Source organism: Vipera berus (assembly GCF_964194415.1).
Source record: "Vipera berus genome assembly, chromosome: 2".
Taxonomy (NCBI): Eukaryota; Metazoa; Chordata; class Lepidosauria; order Squamata; family Viperidae; genus Vipera; species Vipera berus.
In genome coordinates this window covers 108,209,772-108,231,119 of record NC_138203.1, presented here as the reverse complement: position 1 = coordinate 108,231,119, position 21,348 = coordinate 108,209,772, and the positions used below count along the sequence as shown (strand labels likewise).

Below are 21,348 nucleotides of genomic sequence, written 5' to 3'. Positions count from 1 at the left end.
TGATCTTCCAAACCTTTATGGCTCATTTTACTTCTTAATACATCTGCCTTGGTATATGCTAGGATTGTTGCTTTTTTGAAAAAAAAAGGTTTTATATGAAAAAATCATAGGTAGTACTCAACTTACAACAATTTATTTAGTGACCATTCAAAGTTACAACAGCACTGAAAATAGTGACTTATGAATTATGACCATTTTTCACACTTAGGAGCGTTGCAGCATCCCCATGATTACATGATTTACATTTGTATGCTTGACAACTGACTCACATTTATGATGGTTGCAGTGTCCTGGAGTGATGTGATCCTCTTTTGTGACCTTCTGACAGCAAAGTCAATGGGGAAGCCAGATTCACTCAACAACCGTGTTAATAATTTAAGAACTGCAGTGATTCACTTAACGTGGCGTTTTTAATTGTATATGATGTATTTTAACTTTTAATTTTCCCTGTAAACCGCCCTGAGTCCTACGGGAATAGGGCGGTATATAAATTTAAATATAAATAAAATAAATAAATAAAAAGTCGTAAAATGGGGCACAGCTAACTTAACAAATTTTTCACTTAGCAACAGAAAGTTTGGGCTCAGTTGTGGTCGCAAGTTGAGGACAACTTGTAGTTAAAAATAGGAAAGCAAATCTAACTCTAATTAATAGCTGAGAATAAGAATAATTTAATTATTTTTAAAATTCATCCCATTGTATTAGAATCTATATTTTACCCATATTATATGTCAAGAATAGAATCAATAGTTTCTTTTATTAGAATCTACCAATGATTATCCTCTAGCATTTTTTCCCATTTTTTCAATAGGAAAGTCCAATATGAATTTGAATAGTAATAATAAAAACAACCGAAATAGTTCCTTTTTAAGAGGGCATCTACACCTGCACTTTTTCACACATTAAATCAGGAATGAGGTACTGGATTAGACAGAATGCATACAAGCCCAATTTCACATAGCAGTTTGGGTAATAGCAGGGACAGGCCTTAGCCAAATGAAATCAACCCCTTGATCAACTAGATTTTTCTGTGATTTTTCTAATTAGCATTAACATCTTACAATTTTCTCTGCAGCTGAAGAAATAAAAAAACTCCGGAAGCAATTGGATGAACTCCAGAAAGAAAATGGACGCTACATAGCATTATTGAAAGCGAATGACATTTGCCTTTACGATGATCCTACCATCCATTGGAAAGGGAATCTTAAAAATTCAAATGTTTCAATTGTAATTCCGAATGATCAGATGCAGAAGAAGAAAGAAAATCTGAAAAATACAAATATTTCTGTTGTTATACCCAATGATCAACTGCAAAAGAATATCATTGTATATTCCAATGGCAACCAGTTTGGTGGAAGTAACCAGGGGGCATCTGTCCAAGGAATAACTTTTAATATAGGACATAATTTACAGAAACAGACAGCTAATGTTGTTCCTGTCCAGAGGACTTGCAACACTCCTGCAACCATTTCTAGTATTTATTCAACAGCAATCAAATCAGGTATTCAGACTTCAGTTTCATCATTAGTATCAGGCCTACCAAATGCAGACAAAAAAACTCTTGAGCAATCTACCTCTGAGAACAAGCAGGGCACGTCTATCTGTACGAGTGCTGCCAGTTCTGTGAATACCTCACAGCTAGTAAGACTGCAGAGTGGAAAACAGATTTCATCACAAGATGAGAATGACATCTCCAAATCTAAAAATAATCAAGGGAGTTTGAAGCTGATTGAGAAAGCAAGTGTACTAAGCACCAGCCTTTCTTCCAATGTTAGTGTAGATATGTTTCATTGTCAACAAGCAAATATACCACCAGAAGTGGGTTCAAGACGTAGGTCTCTAGGAAGCTGTGTATCTTCTGCAGCTGACCCAACCTGTGCTGCATCTATTGGTGGAAAGGCATCCACAGAAAAGGTCTTCAAAACCCTAGATGGTAGAGCTCCAGAGGGAGAGGCCCCAAAGGCTGTAACAGAACTGAATATAGTGCCTGCTACTAGTGTAGAGAAATGGCCTTTTCCTAGTTCTTCAGGTGTTGGCATTCCAGAGTCAAAAAGCATTGGTAATCTTATGAGAATCACTTCAGCTGGAAATACCCAAACCACATGGACTACATTGCAGCTAGCAGGAAGCACTGTCCAGCCTCTAAATCATACTCCATCCAACATAATGACAGCCCTTCTAAATGAGCCAATTAATGGTGCTAGTATTCTAGCTTCCACTCCAAACAAGATTCTGGCCAATGCTGCTGGTTTAAATAACCCTCTAATTCCAGATGAACACCCAGCTGACCAATTGGTTGTTACCTTGCCTTCCTATCCATCTTTACCTATTCAGCCACTAATTAGTAAGACACAAACTAGAGCGCAAATTACAAGCAGCCTGCTTCCCCTGAATCCAGCCATGCAAGTGATTCAAGTATCTCAGCCAATGACCTCCCCTATTAATACATCACCTATTAATCAGAACATTGTAATTCTTCAGCCTCCTAATGCTAATTCCTGTCCTCCAGTGCTGAGATCTGAACTTCCAAATCAGACTGTTAGTCAACAGATTGTAATAATACAAACTGCTAATCCAAATCCTCTCTCTTTTTTCTCAACACCATCAGTTGTTAAAATGCCTGTGAATGGAACAAATGCTGGCAATCTTATACAAAGTGCCTCTGGCCCTCATATGTTTGGTGGGAAACATCTTGTTCATATTTTACCAAGGCCCTCCTCTTCAACATCTTCTTGCCTGACACAAACATTTTCTGTTTCAATGTCTAACCCAAAGCTTCCACAGACCATTTCTTTAAATGGACAGTTGTTTGCATTAAAGCCTATGAAATCCTGTTCTGGAGATTCAGATCAAAACCCTATGCAAATTATTCAGCCTACTACCAGTGAAGATCCAAATACCAACATTGCCCTCAATGCATTTGGTGCTTTAGCTAACCTCAATCAAAGTATATCACAGATGGCTGGCCAAAGCTGTCAACAAGTGTCTGGCAATCAATCTACCAACCCCAAAACTGTGAGTAGCCAAACCACACCAATAACTCCTGCTTTGCTAACAGTGACAATACCTTCCTCTTCAGCTGCTGAGAATTCTAGATTAACCTGTACTTCAACGTCACTAGACATTTCTCCACCCAAAGTTGCTGATTTGGATTCAAAGTGGTCTAATAAAAATTCAAGTACTAAGAAAACTTCAGTAGCCAGCAACAACCTTGCGTGTCAAGTAGATCCTGACAAAGAATGCAAAAAAAATGATAGAAATGTGGTACCTGCTTCTGAACATCCAGGAAGTGACATATTGCTTGAAAATATGCCTGTTGTTTTGCAGTGCTTAGCTGTACCACAGGCAAACTGTAGAATAACACCAAATGCTTCTGATCCTCATCCCAAAGATAGACTGAGAACTGAACAGAACATGGAATCTACCCTGACACCTGACCTGAATACAGCTGGAGTGCCTAGATCATTGTCCCTTGAATCATCCTTATTGGGTCAATTTGAGGTAGTTCCTGGGATTTCCAAAGTCTGTGCTTCTCCACCTCTTCAAATATGTCAATCTCAAGCCAACTCAACAGCAAATTCTAAGTTATCAGAATTGTCCAAATGTATATCCACCAGTCCTTTACTGCCCCCTTCTTCGGATTCTCACGTGACAATTTCTCAAATTTCTGAGACGTCAGTGTCAAATAGAGAAACAGATGCGGAAAATGTTCCCAGAACAGAGGTCTCAGAGATCTGCAGGATGGAACAAAATTGTTCCATAGTAATGCAAGCCTCAGATTTATTAGAAGAACAGGGCCTAACCAAAATGTTCTCAGAGTTTAATAAAGTAGGAGATGTACAAAAATCCTTTTCAGTCCAAGTAGAGCACCCCAGTTTTTGTATCCAAAGCACAAAATCAAATATTAACTCAAATGATAATTTGGGAAGGAAACAAGAACTCTTGCTGATAAATGCTGAAGAAGAAAATCTCACACCGTCTAATTCTTGCACCTCTGACCAGGAAGCGATCACTGCTAATAGGCAAGTAGACTCCCCTATGTCAACTAGTTCAGCTAGCAGTTGTGGCTTTTCTGTTGCATCCATGTTGCCAGATACATGTAGGGGAAACGTTTCTAGCAACACTTTGGTGAACACACATAACACCTGCACGTTTTCAGAGCAAACAGATATTGTAGCACTGGCTGCAAGAGCAATTTTTGACCAAGAGACTCTTGCAAAAAATACAGGAACAGTGTCAGGAAGCTCTGTTTCCAAGGGTAGTAAAGTAGCATCTTTAGGAAGAGACCAACCATTCAAAGCCCATTCAATTAAAAACATGGAAACGGGGCCAAACAATTTCAGTACCCAGAGTTCAGTGCAAATAAACATTGAGTTGTCTACAGAGAAAAGTTGTTCTATTGGTCTGGAAATGTCTGATACAGCTTTGCAGATTCCTAGTCCACAACCCTCAAGCACCTCAAGCTTGAGTGTGAATAATCTCATACATCCAACCTGCATCATACATCCTCCAGTAAGCTGCTCAGGAGTACCATCATCTTCAGATCAAACAGCTGTTTCTGTATCTGGGACTCCATCTGTGTCTGCTAATTCATATATGACTCAGTCTCCAAGACATTCTCCAAGGTTGATGGCAGAGTATCCTTCAGAACAGTTATCTGCTCTTCAGACTAGCACGATGCAAGGTCCACAGATATGTGAACCACATTTAAAGCAGCAAAGACAAGAAAGCCGCAAAGAATCAGCCAAGCGTTCTGTTCAAGATGATCACATGCTTTCTGCATCAAAGAGGCAGAAACATTGCCAGACAGCACCTCTACAACTCGAAGACATGGCTCTGTTGAATCAAACAGCTGATGAGGATCAAAATCAAATCCGTGTGAATCAGATCCCCCCCAACTCATCTAATCTTGCAGTATCAGTGAGTAGTCAAGGACATACCAATGGCCATAACAGGTTATTTCAAGCCAGCAATTTTGTGTCACCTACTTCAAGGCAAGCTGAAGTTCAATGTAATTCTCATCCGCTGATCTTAGATCAAGCAGGACAACATTTGCAGCCTATCCAACATGCTCTCTCTCAAGGCATGGCTCATCTTCAGGCAAATCACCCATACATAAAACCACAGCAACAGCAGGCTGGACAGCTAAGAGAAAGGCATCAATTGTATCAACTTCAGCATTATATTTCTCCTGCAGAAAGCTCTATACATTCTCAAGCCCATATTGCCCATCGGCAACGAATATTGCATCAAGAGGCACAGCTGCAGAAAAAGAGAAGCCTCATTCAAGCCACTCAGCCCACCACACTTACTTTACAACAGAAGCATCATGGAAATGACCAGCCACGGTCAAAGAGTAGCCAGCCACATCCCCATCACTCTCAGATTCAACAGTTGCAGCAGCATTACCCTTCTTCCCAGCCTGAGAAGAATTGTGAGAATCCTGCTTTGAGTAGAACTCATAGCCATCCACGGACCCATCCAGGTCAGGACGTTCTACATCAGCAGTCAACAGATGTGGGCAGCAGACAACCAGGTTCTGGAGTTCCTTCTGAACATGTCTCAGGACATAGTCAGATGAATAGACTGTTGACCTCTAGGGCTTTGGAGCAGCAGATAGTGTCTCAACCTAGTATTGTCACCAGACCAGATGTTCCCTGTCTCCCCCATAGGCAAGAAAGAAATAGAGTTAGTAGTTACTCTGCAGAGGCACTTATTGGGAAGTCTTCATCTAATTCAGAACACAGGCTTGGAGTATCCATGCAGAGCTTCAAAGTTTCAGATCATCTTGAGATGAGAAACTATGCCGATGTATCTAGGAATAAAGAACTAGTAATTCATAATACACAAAGTCATGTATCTGTAGATCATCCACTTGGATCAGATATTCAAAGGCTTCCTGAGTGTCAGACATTCAAGATGAATGCCATTAATCAACAGACTACAGGTAATTTTGATGTGCAATCTTCAAGAAGTAATGAAATAAGTAACTCTCTCAGGGGTATGCAGACACAGAGTTTTCGACTTGCCCAAAATGCTGGACCACCAATAGACAGACAAAAGAGGTTGTCTTATCAACCAGTTCAAAGCCTTTCAGCAGGAAATCCTCTCCCTCCCCGAAGAGACAATGAGAATACATGCCACCAAGGATTCATGCAAAGTTTACTTATTCCTCATCTTGGAGATCAAGCTAATGGAAACCAAAGACCAATTTCAGATCATCAGAGAAATTCACAGTGTGCCAGTTCCTCAAATGTGGACTATAATTGTGCCCCAGCAAGAGAAATTATTCATATTCGGAGAGAAGGTGATGACCAGAACAGAGAAAGTTGTGATATGTCTCTTGGTACTATTAATGGTAGGAACAATGCTTTAACTATTCCCTTCTCAAGTTCTTCTGGAGATATTCAGGGCCGTAACTCAAGTCCCAATATTTCTATCCAGAAATCTAATTCCATGAGAATAACAGAGAGCCATGGAACAAAAGGTCACATAAATGCCTCAGCTTCTAGCAATGTACATGGAGCTACACGTCCTCTTCACTATGCACCAGTCTCTCGTGGGAATGCTGACCAGGTTCCTCCATCTGTTCGGCAAACCAATTCTTCAGCCACTGATCGATCGAGACATCCTTTGCAGGATAACAGTGGCTCTAAAATTCGCCCGTCTGAAAGGAATCGTTCTGCAAATCAGAGACATGGGAACGTGTTTGAACCTTCTCTTCCTCAGCTCCCTTTATCTGCTGGTGGAGGAATGATCCTTGGACGACAGCAGCCTACCCTTGAAAAAAGGGGCAGCATTGTACGATTCATGCCCGAAGGGCCACATGTGTCTCATGACAGCACAGCTGCTGATCAGCACACTTTGTCTCAAAATTTTGGATTTCCTTTTATTCCAGAAAGTGGAATGAATCCCCCAGTAAACGCTAACACATCATTTATTCCACCAGTAACTCAAGCCAACGCTACCCGAACAGCAGCACTGATTCCAGTTGACCCTCAAAATACATTGCCATCTTTCTATCCACCATATTCTCCTGCACATCCCTCCCTGTCTAATGACATTTCAATTCCTTATTTTTCTAACCAAATGTTTTCTAATCCAAGTACAGAGAAGCCAAATGGTGGAGGTTTAAACAATCGATTTGGTTCTATTTTGTCACCCCCCAGACCAGTTGGTTTTGCTCAGCCAAGCTTTCCCCTTTTGACAGATATGCCTCCAATGCACGTGGCCAATTCATCACACTTGTCCAATTTTAATTTGACTTCTTTATTCCCAGAAATAGCTACAGCTCTTCCTTCAGATGGATCAGCAATCTCACCACTGCTCTCAATAGCAAATACATCTGGTTCTGATTCTTTGAAACAATCATCAAACCGGCCTGCCCATAATATAAGCCATATTCTAGGTCATGACTGCAATTCAGCTGTGTGAAAAGAATGGGAAGGGAATGAATTTTTTTTGAATGCCCATTTTTATATATGTAATGCATATTTATCATTTGTAAAAAGACCATTTATAACAATCACTCTGGAATGGTTTATTTGCAGGTTATTCTTGGGCTTATACATAAAAAGATTGCTAAATTATGCATCTCTAAATGCAAACTAGTTGTTAAAAGTTTAACCTGTTTCAGCAGCTTATGATAATGTGACACTCTTCACCCTTCTGTTGTTACCATGTCTATGAAAAATGGGACTAGGGAAACAAACTGAAGAATTGCATTTATAATCCTTGGAAAGTAACATTTTTCACAAGATACATGGAGAAAATTTAGATTGCTTTTAAAAATTGGTATAAACATCTCTATGCTATAAATTCTTCAGTTTCAACTTAATGCCATGCTTAGTTTCTGATGACCTCTATGAAACTGTATGGAAACATTGCTTCATTTTCAAGATTTCTGGTTGGCAGGAATAGTAGTAGTAATATAGTAATTTCTTCCCACTCAGTATAGAATTCATTCTTTTTACCACTGATTAATATACTGTGTGCTTTCTCAGGTATTGTTTTTTTTAAACCCTCTTAGGAGATTTTCTCTCCCCACCTCCCCTTTTTTTACATTTATTATTTTGAATTTCCTCTAGTAATAGGAAACTAGTAATATTGATATATGAGGCTATAAAAATGAACAGGAGTTATAGTAGTCCGTAGGCAAACTGATTACATACATAAACATACTTTTGTCAAGTCAGAGGAATTAAGATGAGAGGAAAAAAAGAATCACGTGGTGTTTAGTGGAATGGTGGTCTTGATGGTATGAGAATGGAAATAGTCACACACACCCCATAGTTGATTTAGCATTCCAAAACACTTGAGTCAGGGAACGAGAGAATATTTCTGTCAAGATCAAAACATACATTTTAGTACACCACTTTGATTTCTTTAAAACACTATTTCTATTTGTTTCTCCACACAGCTGATGACAAAAATCTGTACATCATTGTCTAAGGTATTATTCTGATAAATGCTAATTCTTTGTTTCTGTTTCTTTTTATAAGGTCCTGCAAAGCAAGAGTTTCAATCATTGGCCTGTCTCCTTTGGGAGATAACATACAACGTGATTCTAAAATGGGGATAATAGTATCATTTCTTAGAATTTAGCAAAGCACTAAGCTGAAGTAACTGAAAATATATAGCTATGTTTTAGGATTAAGCTCTGACTTAATGTCTTCAGCGTATTGAGTGTTCCAGGACACGCTAACTCTTGTGAGGGAAAAAGCTGAGAGAATTCTGAATTGGTTAACCAAAACAATAAATACAATACAGTAGGATGAATATTCATAAGCTGTTTTCTGGCCATCTGATAGTTGTATCTTACAATCTTACTGTATTATTTGGAATGTGAAACCACGCAGAGATGACTTTTCTAGAGCAGCCCAATTTGAGGCAGAACCTTTGTTTTTGATAGCAGGAATAAAGAAAGTCTTCCTACAATGAGTGGCGAGAAATATTTGCTCTTAAATGTATTCTCCTGTATTTCCAGTTTTTACTGGGTTAGAGATTTTGCAGAACGTGCTAACAGATCAAAGAGTTCATACAAAAAGGGCCAGATTGTTTTACTTTCTTTTCCTCCCTCTTATTAGATGGCTATGCAGCTGTTTACAGAAAACAATTTCCTATAATCATACTCCAAGGACTGAAAAAAAAAACAGGTGCTCTTCTTAACCAATTTAAATGCATAACAAGTAGTGAAACAGTCGGAAGTGAAGAATTGGACAAAAATATATTGACCAGCAGAGGAAATCAGTTTCTTGAAGAATTTTTCTATGCAATAATGAGTGTTTATGATTTCTGAGTGCAGTATTAAAGTTTTTCCTGAAAATGTATTGGAAGAGTCTGATGCACGGATGAAAAGAAAATGCAAGTAAATGGCAGGGTATTTAATTAATAGGAGAACCTGTATTCCCTTTCATTGAGTCAATTGTACAACAAAGGAACCCTTGATTGAAGGATATGATATTCTGCATATTGGTTTGTGTAAAAACTTTATGACAATAGATTAAAAAAGTATTCAGACTTTCACTATGTATTCATAAAAACCAATAGCTACTTTCTGAGCATTTATCAGTATTTCTTGTTAGAATTTTTGGTAGATGTCAGCATAGACTATTTCTACAATTTTTCAAGTGTATTTTCATGGGGAAATATATTTTCAATATATTGCTTGCAGTGGTAAAAGTGCTATTGCAGATAAATTACCTTAGTTTTGATTATTAGCGGATTGTGCTTAGCAAAAGAGCATCAGCTCCCTAATGAGATTCCATGCACTCTGCAAATCCTGTTTTTTTCTTATTTCAGGTAATAGTGCCCTTCAGTTAAAAAAGGGGGAATGAAGAAAACTTTACTTTGAAGAATCTTATCTTAAACTATTCCAGGATTCTAACTTTAATACAAATTTCCCATTGTATGATCTCATAAATTCTGCGATCTTTATCACATAGTCTTATTGACACTGATGTGATTTGAAGCTTCTCATATGCTAGAGAAGCACATAAAGCATTGGATGCCAATTTTTGGATGTAGGAGTAATTGATCTTTTCTTATTGCCAAGATGCTATAGGGCGCAATAGTGGCTGAACCAGTTGAAAACATGGAAGGTATAGATCATGTGGGATGTATGTATATAATACCTTAGAGTTTCTGTTGGGTATAGGTAGTCAAACCTTTCTCTTTTAATGGGAACAGATAAAGAAAACTTGCTGTCACACAGCACAGTAGCCTACAGGTGTATATCCTACTGTCATACCTTTCTTCTTTTGCTGCTGTCCCTTGTGGCAGTTTCCTTGTGCAGCTAGAAGAATTACCGGTATCTAAACTCCCTCTTGTTTTGAAATTAAGAAATGTATGATGATTGTGCTACATTTTTCAGCAAATTAAGAATGTATGTTGTTGTGCATTCTATAATATTCCATCCAATACTTAAGGTCCCCCAGAAATTTTCAAGATCTTGAAGATAAACTTGTAAGGAAAGTTTATTATTGTAAATAAGGTTTTTTTATTTTGACATCTTTTTACAAATTGAATGCATTTGTATGTAAATACCTGCAACATTGATTTTTAAAAAAATTCTCAGATTTTTATTAAATGTAAAATTATATTGATTGTAAACATTGTATAGATATAAACAAAATAGTATTTTATTTTTAAACATGTACAGTTTGTGCATTATCATTTTGTGTTCTGCTTGTGTTTTGTAATTCTTCCCCTGCAGGAAAAACAAAAAGCAAAACAAATTATCTTACATTTAAATACCCAAATTTAAGATTGTAATTTTTAAGAAGGCAAACAACTAAAATGTCCAGCAATTCTGTCTGTGGTTTCCCACTAATTTGTTCCAATTTCGTTTCTCCACCTGCTCAGCCATAGTGAGAAACTCAAAATAGCCAGGCTGATTCTTGGACACAACATAGAATGTTGTAAATAGTGGGTCAGAGCATCGCTTTGATTGCTATGCAAAGAAAGTAGTTTGCTGGTAATTTTCAGATCTATTGATCAGCAACTAGTTTAGGGATAGGAAAATACATTTGGGGCTGCTACGTTTTTAGAAAATGTGACTTGGAGTACAGTGTATTTGGGCTGTGTAATGCTTTGGCTTGATTCCAAAAAGAGACCTAGAACAGTGTTTTTCAAATATGGCAACTTTAAGATCCTAACTGGAAATTCTGGGAGTTGAAGTTTAGACATTTAAAAGTTGTTAGGTTTGAAAAACACTAACCCAAAGCATGCTTTGGAAGAGAGATGTTTCCTTTGCTGAAATGCTACATTAGGACACTCACACCCTTTTGGAATCAGATGCAAAGCACCACCCAGATCTCAATCAGGCATGCATAAAAGATCTCTGGATGGAAAAAAAGTCTCCTTTATTCTTAGATTTCCTTTAAATATACAGCAGGTTTAACCTAGAGACCCTGGAAAAGCAGATGCAGAATTCCAGTGTTTAGTATTTTTTTAATCAAAGTGAAGACAATTGGGCTGTGTTATTAGCTGCCAAATAATCATTAGGAGAAAGTCCAAATATAGTTAAAGGTTAACAAACATCTTTAAGCAATTCATATTGATAATACTGAGACATGCTTTAATTTAAATTTAGCAAAGCATGGCACAAATATCTACACAGCATCCTCTGAACATAGTTCTGAGATTAAACAATAGGGTAGAAGATTGGATCTTTTCCGTCTTGGCCACGTAACAGTTATTTTGCACAAGCTTAAATTAACAGCAGATGAAGAGATTGTAGATTATCAGAAGATAATTCACCACTGGCAATAGTGATAGATGATTAGCAAGGTAAATAACATTGTAATACTGGATTACCTGTCGGAGAACCAAACATCTAAGTTAAAAGAAATGTTATAATGCATAAGACAGTCTCATGGACAGGAAAAGCACCTTCCAGCTGAGCAGGGAAAGTATGTTTTGTACAAAGAAGTGTACCATCCTCCCTCTGAAAACGAGGCAGGTTGCACTGTTCACATTGTCTAAAGAACTATAGGGAAAAACGGGATGGTGTCTTCAGTACAAAAAGAATGAGTTACTATCATTTTATGTAGTAAATGCAACAGTTGCAAAATGTTTTATATAAGAATTCTGTAATATTTCAGTACTGTATAAAGTATTTCTGACTAATCAAGCAACACAACACAAGTACAGTAGAACCTTGGTGCTCATTGTTAATTGGTTCTGGGGGGCATGATGTGTATCAAACACAAGTACCAAACAAATTTCTCCCATAAGGCAGGGGTCCCCAACCCCAGGTCCGTGGACCAGTACCAGGCGGTGGCATGCCAGCAACTGGTCCGTACAAACAAGGAAAACCCCATCCACAGGATGCAGGCAGCACACAAAACCTTGCCCCCTGTAGTCTCTGGAAAAACCTCTCTCCTTTTGGGTCCCTGGTGCCCAAATGATTGGGGACCTCTGCCATAAGGAATAATATAGTGAGTCACAAGGCAACTGACCCCGACAAGTTCTAGCTTGTGCATTGAATACCAAACAGACATGAGTACTGGGACAAAAATTTTGTGTCAAAATGCATTGAGTACCAAATTCAATGGGTTTCAAAGCAATTGAATACCAAGGTTCCACTGTAGCCAAAAGGGGAATCATTCCATGTGCATTTGGTAAATTACAAACTAAGAAACTACAGTGCTGGGTATAAACCTTATCCATTATAAGAAAGTGAAGTGAAAAAAGTGAAGAAAGGCCACAGAGAGCCTATGAATACCCCAGCTTGATTAGTTTCAATGTAATGCATTATACTATAGATCTAATGTTGAGGACATGATTTGTGCAGTGTTCAGTTTTCTCTCTATGGGAATTGTTTCAAAGATGCTTCTTTCCAATGTGTACTTGGTGCTCTGTTCTGACTGCTCCACACAGCAAATTTCACTGTGAAGCATCGTACGCTGTTCTTATCCTGTAGCTCAGAAGACAGGAATCTTGTTCCTTGGCACAGAATCCAAATCATCATCCAGGGTAAGCAGGCCCTAGAGCAAGAATGTATCACAGGCGCATCAAGACATTTGTATTTTTTTTTCTTGGTACAAAATGGAAGAATAGGCAGAAATGACATCAGTTTTGTAGTCAGGATAGTTCTGACATCTTCCTCCTAGAAATCTGAATAGTAGTTGCTTTTCCCCCTGCACATATTTATTTTAGGATTTGGTGATACAAATACCATATTGTAAGATGTAATTATCTATTCTACAGCAAACTGATAGGTCCAAGAATCGTGTAGTGACACAATGCAAATATCATAAAAACCTTGATGTTTTGTATTGTAAATTGCCCAGAGGTGCTCCATGAGGGAGATGGGTGGTCTCCAAATTTAATATATCAATAAAATTATAGTACTTGCATTCTGATGTCTAATGCAAGTATGTAATTCATAGCAATTAATGTGATGAGTTCAATAATATTTTGTCATTTTCCCTTCCCTGGTGGACATCCTTGTTACTTCAGTTCTGTAAAGAATCTGAGATACCATCTGGTCCAACTGGTGACAAAGGGAACATTATTTATACTGTGCTCAAATTTTCTCATGTGGGAGTTCTTTAAATCAGTAACCTTTAAATACAGCCCAAATATGTTCTGGAAGTGCTCCTTCCAAGGATATTTCTCCAAGCCAAGAATAACAACAACAAAAAGCAAGCTGGCTAAATAGGAGAGAGAGACAGGATCTTTTCAAACCATCAGAAGCATCCTCTGGCTTCTAAAATTAACAGTAGTAGAAGGGACACATTTTAGGCAAGACAGCCATGCTGGCCCAAGAAAGAGGCTGGATACATTAATACACTGTGTATTGGGCACTTGTTTAGATGGGGGATCTTAGGGCAATTGTTTCCATCCTGGTACATGGTTATCAAGAGCCAAATGAACTATTTCCATCAGATTAAGGTATTCAGCTGTCCCAGATGTTAACCCAACTACTGATGTTTTGCAATAAGATGTTTTTCTATTTTGACCATTTTTGTTGGAGGTTATTTCTCCATGCCTTTCCTTCTTAACACGGGTTTAAGTGGAATATAACAGGAAGTTGTTTGTGTCTGACTCAAATAGTATGTTATTTTTAGATAGGCCTACAGGGTAAATTATTTTTAAAAGAAAACCATCTTCCCTCCAGCAAAAGACCTCTGTTTTGCTGGTTGGATTTTCTAGCAGTTGTATGTTAATTTAACAGTATCTAAGCATTATGCAATAAAATAATAAAATATTACAACATAAATAATATTCACAAAAATTATCTAAAACACACTTAGGGATAGTATTCAACATAATTTAAAACAGTTCCAGGTACTATCCAAAAAATATTGGTTCTTCCCTTTCCAATTTAATAAAGATAATTAAAAAGGAATACCAGCCTTTTCTTAAAATTGGAAACTCATTTCTTTAGAATGATCTAAATAATTATTTCTATGACTTAAGGCCTGAACAGAGAGTTAACTCTTTCTGAGTTTGTAAAACCTGGCCCAGTGTATTTTAAAAATAACTGGGACTTGATTCTGACCCTAACATGAACAGGTCTGAATAATAAGCTGTTTCCTTAAGTGATCTGATTAAGCGTGCTGAATGAATGGACATATACGGTACTTAAAATACAACACCCTCATGATCTAGTGAGCCAAGCACATTCCAGCAAAGAAGATAGCACCATTGAGATTGGCAACTTTGTTGCTAAATGTAGTCATAAAATGAAAAATCACATGATTGCCTTGACTTACATTGTCAATGACCTCCAAACAAGTAATTAAACACAATGTTGTGACCGTGACTCGTAATCTCCTGCTTGCTTCCCCATTGATTTGCTTTTTGGAAGCCAGAGGTGAAGGTTGCAAATGGTGATCATGTGACTGTGGGGTACTGCAACCACTTAAATGTGTGCTGGTTGCCAAGTGCCTAAATTGTGATCACATGACTGCAAGGATGCTGCAACAACTGTAACTTCAAGGAGCAGTTGTAAATCTCATTTTTCAGTGCCATTGGAATTTCAAATGGTCACTTAATGAGTGTTTGATAAGTGAGGACTTATTTAGGGATAGCATCTATTTTCATTACGGAAGATAAACCATTTTCATTGCAACAAAGGAAATACTACAAACTATACAATGTTTATACTGTTCAGTAGGGCTAAGAATATACCTAACATGATTTACTTTAGGGCATTATTTTGTTATTAAGAAAAATCTCACCAAGAATGAAAAGAACAAGGCAGCAGCTGAAAGGAAGTGCCAGATATCATGGTCATCAAAGAATCCCAGAAGGATACATGGTCGGTTTTTTTCACGAGACTGTGCTGGAGTTTCCTGGAGGAAATGATAAAACCAGTGAATTCTAGATGTTCTCCAATAGAAAATGTAACCTTATGTCTGATCTAGCCTTACATCTCAATGATTAAATGCTCTTCTCTACTATGAAAAGCACAGTAAGCAAACTCACTAATCCAATCTAAGGAGGAAATGAGTGGTGAAGAGGATAAAACGGATGAATGAATCTATTAAGGCTTTCTATGCAAACTGCTGAGATTTTTAGAGGGCATTTAATTAAGTAGCTATGTAATAAAATAAATATCAAATATAATTAAAATGTGCCTGATAGTACCAACTATGTAATGCCCATGAATTTCAAATGCTAAAATGTCAAATAAATTTCTTAAGCAACATTAATAAAAAGGTTTTATAAGTAATTGGTGAAACTGAATTACACATCAAAAATATGATTTTGCTTTTTTAATGGCTTGCTCTGGCTTTACCAAACCTGGTATTTAGGCAAATAGATTGGTCCTTATATAGGTAGAAATTTACACCCTTGATGTTAAGGAATAGTTTCAAGAGATGTGTTCTTTATAAATGTTCTTTGAAATGTATATTATAAAAAAGGGAAGGAGAAAATGGAATAATGTGTTTCTATATGACCTACATTCAACAGTAAGAAAGTATCACACTGGTTTTATATTAATATTATATAGATCTTAGCATAAGAAATTAGATCACAGTGAAGGAAGCCAAAGCTGAGTTTTAAATCGAAACAAATGAAATGTTGTCCACATGTTCTCTAATGCTTCTTTAACTCCTTTCCTTCTGGTAACTTTTGGTCATTTCAAATACTCCTGAAGTGCAACAGAAACAAGAAAAAAAGGGAAGAAACCTACCTCCCAGCTACTGGGGTTCTGGAAAAAGAAATAAAGAGCTGCAGCCCAAACCACAGCTGTGGCCACAATACAGAAGAGGGGGAAAGGCAACAGCTTCTCTGAACTGCGGAGCTGGAAAGACAAAAAGTATAATATTTGGCATTTCCTATGAGATGCACAAAAAAGGCTCAAAAAGGATGTAAGGGAGAACTAATCAAATTTTTAGAAAAGCTAGCATTTTCTCTTCAAGCCAATCTAGCTTTCTCTAACTTTAAAGAGCTTTCTTTTCAAGAGTTTTCAACCCCAACCCTAATTGAAAATTAAGAGGAATCTGCCTGAATTTGTTCCAAATTACCATGTTCTTAGCATTCCTAGAAATCTAAAATGTGCAGCTATCCTAAAATAATAGTTCACACCTGGTCCTAGGTCCTTCAGGAAGGGGGCTAATCTCAACTTTGACTGACAGTATGGGGCCCTTCCTCTTCCTTCTTTTCACTTGGCATTTCCATATAAGGAGCCTGATGATAATTGTAAACTTTGTTAAATTGTGTTTTCCCCTTTAAGTTTGAGGTTGTGGAATGTAGTTAATACCTGTCTTTAAATTAATAGTTGAATTGTGCTTTCCAAGTTTAGATAGATCATATGTATTCCAATAATAATAGTAGTAGTAGTAGTAGTAGTAGTAAAGTTGGAAGGGACTTTGGGTCATCTAGTACAACCCCCTGCTAAGGCAGGAAACCCTGGCCTATACCATTTCAGACAAATGGCTATCCAGTCTCTTCTTAAACACTTCCACTGTTGGAGCATTCACAGCTTCTGGAGTTAGGTTGTTCCACTGATTAATTCTTATTTTACTGTCAGGAAATCTTTCCTTAGTTCTAGGTTGCTTCTCTGGTTAGTTTCCATCCGTTGTTTCTTGTCCTGCCTTCAGGTGTTTTGGAGAACTCCCTCTTGACTCCCTTTTCTTTGTGGCAGCCCCTGAGATATTGGAACTCTGCTGTCATGTCTCCTCTCCTTCTCTTCATTAAACTACACATACCCATTTCCAGCAACCGTTCCTTCTATGTTTTAGCCTCCAGGCCCCTGATCATCTTTTTTGCTCTTCTCTGTACTCTTTCTAGGTTCTCAGTATCTTTTTTACATTGTGGTGACCAAAACTGGATGCAGTATTCCAAGTGTGGCCTTACCAGTGGTATTAACACTTCACGTGATCTTTATCCCTCTGTTAATGCAGCCCAACTGTGTTGGCTTTTTTGGTAGCTGCAGCACATGCTGGCTCATATTTAAGTGATTGTCCACTAGGACTCCAAGATCCCTCTCACAGTTGCTACTATTGAGCAGGGTACCACCTATACTATACCTGTGCATTGGGTTTTTCTTGCCTAAATATAGAACCTTACTTTTTTCACCATTGAATTTCATTTTGTTAGATAGCGCCCAAAATTAAGTCTGTCAAGATCCTTCTGTATCTTAAGTCTATCAAATATACAAAATGTGTACTTTCTCTTAAGAATAACTTCATCATAAATTAATATTCGCTGAGGTCTCTTATCCAAAGGCTTAAAAAGTTATAGTCAACTCTTGAAGGGCAGATCTGAAAGATGAGCACTGAGCAAACATATTCTACCATACAACAATCTAATTTCCCCTTCAAAGCAGTCTAAGTTTGGCAATATAAAGGATATTAACTAATAATAAGAACCACTTACCTTCATGATGACATAAAAGGCAAGATATAGCAAAAGATTGCAGATAAAAATGCCCAGCATGTAAGAAGCAAAATCCCTTGGCCGATATACTAGTCCAAAAATTGCACTAAAAGGGAAAAATAAAGGCAATATAATCCAAGATGGTTGCACAAAACTATGCAAAGCTGATCCAGATCAATTTATTTAGAATAACTGATTTTGTAGTCAGAAAAATAACTATGTTTTAATGGTTTTACTTATAATTGTAAAGCATCTTGATCTACCTGAAAACCAAATAAAGATCGTCCATTTGTCAAAACCTCTTGCCGTAAATCCACTAGTTTAATTAAAAATGGCTCCAGAGATGTTCTCAAGAGAACAATTAGTAAGTGATGGTTTTGTTTAATTATAGAATTTTTGAAAGGTTTAAACATGATAAAAAAGTTTTGTTTTCACTGAATTGGATATCAATTTATGTTCTGGAGATGACCACTTGATTGCTAAAATATATAAAATGTTACTCAAGATGAAGATGATGTTACTGCAAGATGAATATGTAAAAGACTGCTTGGTAAAATGGGCAAAATATTTTGGGTATAATATAGATAAATGGGATAATGTATGGACTAATCGATTAAAATTTACTTGGAATTATATTTTGAAGGAATTATTTTATAAAATGTATCATTGGTATTTGACTACAGATAGATTAGCAAAAATGTATAGAGGGACTTAATAATAAGTTGGAAGGGACCTTGGAGGTCATCTAGTCCAACCCCCTGCTCAGGCAGGAAACCCTATACCATTTCAGACAAATGGCTGGCCAGTATCTTTTTAAAAACTTCCAGTGTTGGAGCATTCACCACTTCTGGAGGCAGGTTGTTCCACTGGTTAGTTGTTCTAACTGTCAGGAAGTTTCTCCTTAGTTCTAGGTTGCTTCTCTCCTTGACTAGTTTCCATCCGTTGCTTCTTGTCCTGCTTTCAGGTGCTTTGGAGAATAGCTTGGCTCCCTCTTCTTTCTGGCAGCCCCTGAGATATTGGAACACTGCTATCATGTCACCCCTCACCCTTCTCTTCATTAAACTACACATACCCAATTCCAGCAACCGTTCCCTATATGTTTTAGCCTCCAGTCCCCCAATCATCTTTGTTGCTCTTCTCTGTATTCTTTCTAGAGTCTCGACATCTTTTTTACATCGTGGTGACCAAAACTGGATGCAGTATTCCAGGTGTGGCCTTACCAAGGCATTGTAAAGTGGTATTCACGTGATCTTGATTCTATCCCTCTATTAATGCAGCCTAGCACTGTGTTGGCTTTTTTGGCAGCTGCAGCACACTGCTAGCTCATATTTAAGTGATTGTCCACTAGGACTCTTGAGATCTCTCTCACAGTTACTATTATTGAGCAAGGTACCACCTATACTATACCTGTGCATTTGATTTTTCCTGCCTAAATGTAGAACCTTACTTTTTCACAATTGAATTTCATTTTGTTAGATAGTGCCCAGTGTTCGAGTCTGTCCAGATCCTCCTGTATCTTAAGCCTATCTTCTGGAGTATTGGCTATTCCTGCCAGCTTGGTGTCGTCTGCAAATTTGATGAGTTCCCCATTTATCCCTTCGTCCAAATCATCGGTGAAGATGTTGAAGAGCACTGGGCCCAGAACAGAGCCCTGGGGCACCCCACTACACACTTCCTTCCATGTAGATGCAGTTCCATTGAGGACCACATGCTGAGTATGGCCGGTCAGCCAGCTATGAATCCATCTGGTGGTGATGCTGTCTAACCCACATTTTTCTATCTTATCAAGTAGTAGGTTGTGATCTACTTTATCAAATGCCTTACTGAAGTCCAAGTAAATTATATCCACAGCATTCCTCTGGTCCTCTAATTTTGTCACTTGGTCAAAGAATGCAATAAGATTTGTCTGGCATGATCTGTTTTTGACAAACCCATGTTGGATTTTAGTGATAACTTTGTTCGCATCAAGGTGTTCGCTGATTTGTTGTTTGATTATCTTTTCCAGAATCTTCCCAGGTATTGAGATCAGGCTGATAGGTCTGTAGTTTCCTGGATCTATTTTTTTCCCTTTTTTGAATATGGGAACTACATCAAGAGCCTTGGTGGAGCAGTGGGCTAATGCCTCCTTAAGTAACACCAGCTGCCTGCAATTGCCCACCAGGCTCAAGGTTGACTCAGCCTTCCATCCTTCCGAGGTAGGTAAAATGAGGACCCAGATTGTTGGGGGCAATAAGCTGACTTTGTAATAATGCCGCTTGGGGGGGGGGCGAAAGCCCTAATAAGCAGGCATATACATAGAATGAAGGCTATTGCTAAGCACACTGGTTTGTGCTTTAAATTGTAAGCCGCCCTGAGTCTTCAGAGAAGGGCGGGATATAAATGAGATTAAATAAATCAGCTCTCTTCCAGTCCTCTGGTAGTTCCCCAGTGCTCCAGGATCCTTGAAAAATATAGTTCAGTGGTTCTGAGATCACGTCTGCCAGTTCCTTGAGAACCTTGGGGTGTAATCCATCTGGTCCTGGTGATTTGAACTCGTCTAGGCTGGACAGGTGCTCACTTACCATTTTCTTGCTTATCTTAACTTGTGTTTCTATTCTGTTTTTTATGGCACTGGTTTTGGTAGGTTGGACTGTTTTTCCCTTTGTGTAAAGACAGATGCAAAAAACAAGTTAAATAGTTCTGCTTTCTCCCTGTTGCTTGTCACCTTCTTGCCACTTTCCCCCACTAATGGACCAATCATTTCCTTAACTTTTTCTTGTTTCTTATATGTTGAAAGAAGCTTTTTTTGTTATTTTTTACTTTGGTTGCAAGCCTTAGTTCATTTTGAGCCTTAGCTTCCCTCACTTCATCTTTGCAGGCACGGGCTGTTTGCTAATATTCTGCCTTAGTTATGTACCCCTCTTTCCACTTCTTATACTTGTCCTTTTTATCTTTCAGTTTATCAGAGAGTTTTTTATGCAGCCATGCTGGTTTCTTTTGAAAGCTGTTATTTTTCTTTGTTGGTATTGTGCTAGACTGGGCCTTTATTATCTCACTTTTCAATATTTCCCAAGCTTCTTGAATTGTTTTCCCCTTTAGGATTCTCATCCATGGAATTCTTCCCAAGGTCTCTCTAAGTTTATTGAAATTAGCTCTTTTAAAGTCCAAGACTCTAGTTTGGCTGTATTCTATTGCTTGTGTTTCCATAATGTTGAATTCCAATATTGCATGATCACTTCCCCCCAAGGTTCCTGTGGTTTCGACACTTTCTATCATTTCATCTCTGTTAGTGTGAATTAAATCCAATATGGCTAATCCCCTAGTTCCCTTCTCTACTTTTTGGGAGAGAAAGTTGTCTGCTAGGTTTGTCAGGAATCTGTTAGATCTTCCACTTGGTGCAGAATTTGTCTCCCAGTTGATATCAGGATAATTAAAGTCCCCCATTACTATTGTGATGCGCTTCCTACATACCTTAGTTAACTGACTAGCAAAAAGTTCATCTATTTCCTCTGCTTGGTTGGGCGGCCTATA

At 37.9% G+C, this 21,348-nt stretch overlaps 2 protein-coding genes across 7 annotated transcripts in view; one reads left to right on the top strand and one right to left on the bottom strand.

The window, feature by feature from the left end:
- USF3 (upstream transcription factor family member 3) overlaps window positions 1-9,829 on the top strand; it is a 40,516-nt gene extending 30,687 nt beyond the window's left edge. The window contains exons 6-8 of one of the 3 annotated variants that reach the window (XM_081318148.1): window positions 1,076-8,452; window positions 9,087-9,155; window positions 9,802-9,829. In XM_081318148.1, the coding sequence (XP_081174274.1) occupies window positions 1,076-7,434 (6,359 nt within the window). In that variant the 3' untranslated portion in view covers window positions 7,435-8,452; window positions 9,087-9,155; window positions 9,802-9,829. Of the gene's footprint in view, window positions 1-1,075; window positions 8,453-9,086; window positions 9,314-9,801 lie in introns of those variants that run through there. The other 2 variants (XM_081318147.1, XM_081318149.1) reach the window with 2 other exon arrangements.
- Window positions 9,830-9,832: 3 nt separating this feature from the next.
- The window catches only part of SIDT1 (SID1 transmembrane family member 1), a 70,627-nt gene continuing 59,111 nt past the window's right edge, over window positions 9,833-21,348 (bottom strand). Inside the window, exons 21-24 of one of the 4 annotated variants that reach the window (XM_081318151.1) lie at window positions 17,839-17,944; window positions 16,151-16,261; window positions 15,192-15,305; window positions 9,833-10,708 (exon numbers count right to left, since the gene is read on the bottom strand). In XM_081318151.1, the coding sequence (XP_081174277.1) occupies window positions 10,499-10,708; window positions 15,192-15,305; window positions 16,151-16,261; window positions 17,839-17,944 (541 nt within the window). In that variant the 3' untranslated portion in view covers window positions 9,833-10,498. Of the gene's footprint in view, window positions 12,990-15,191; window positions 15,306-16,150; window positions 16,262-17,838; window positions 17,945-21,348 lie in introns of all 4 variants that reach the window. The other 3 variants (XM_081318150.1, XM_081318153.1, XM_081318152.1) reach the window with 3 other exon arrangements.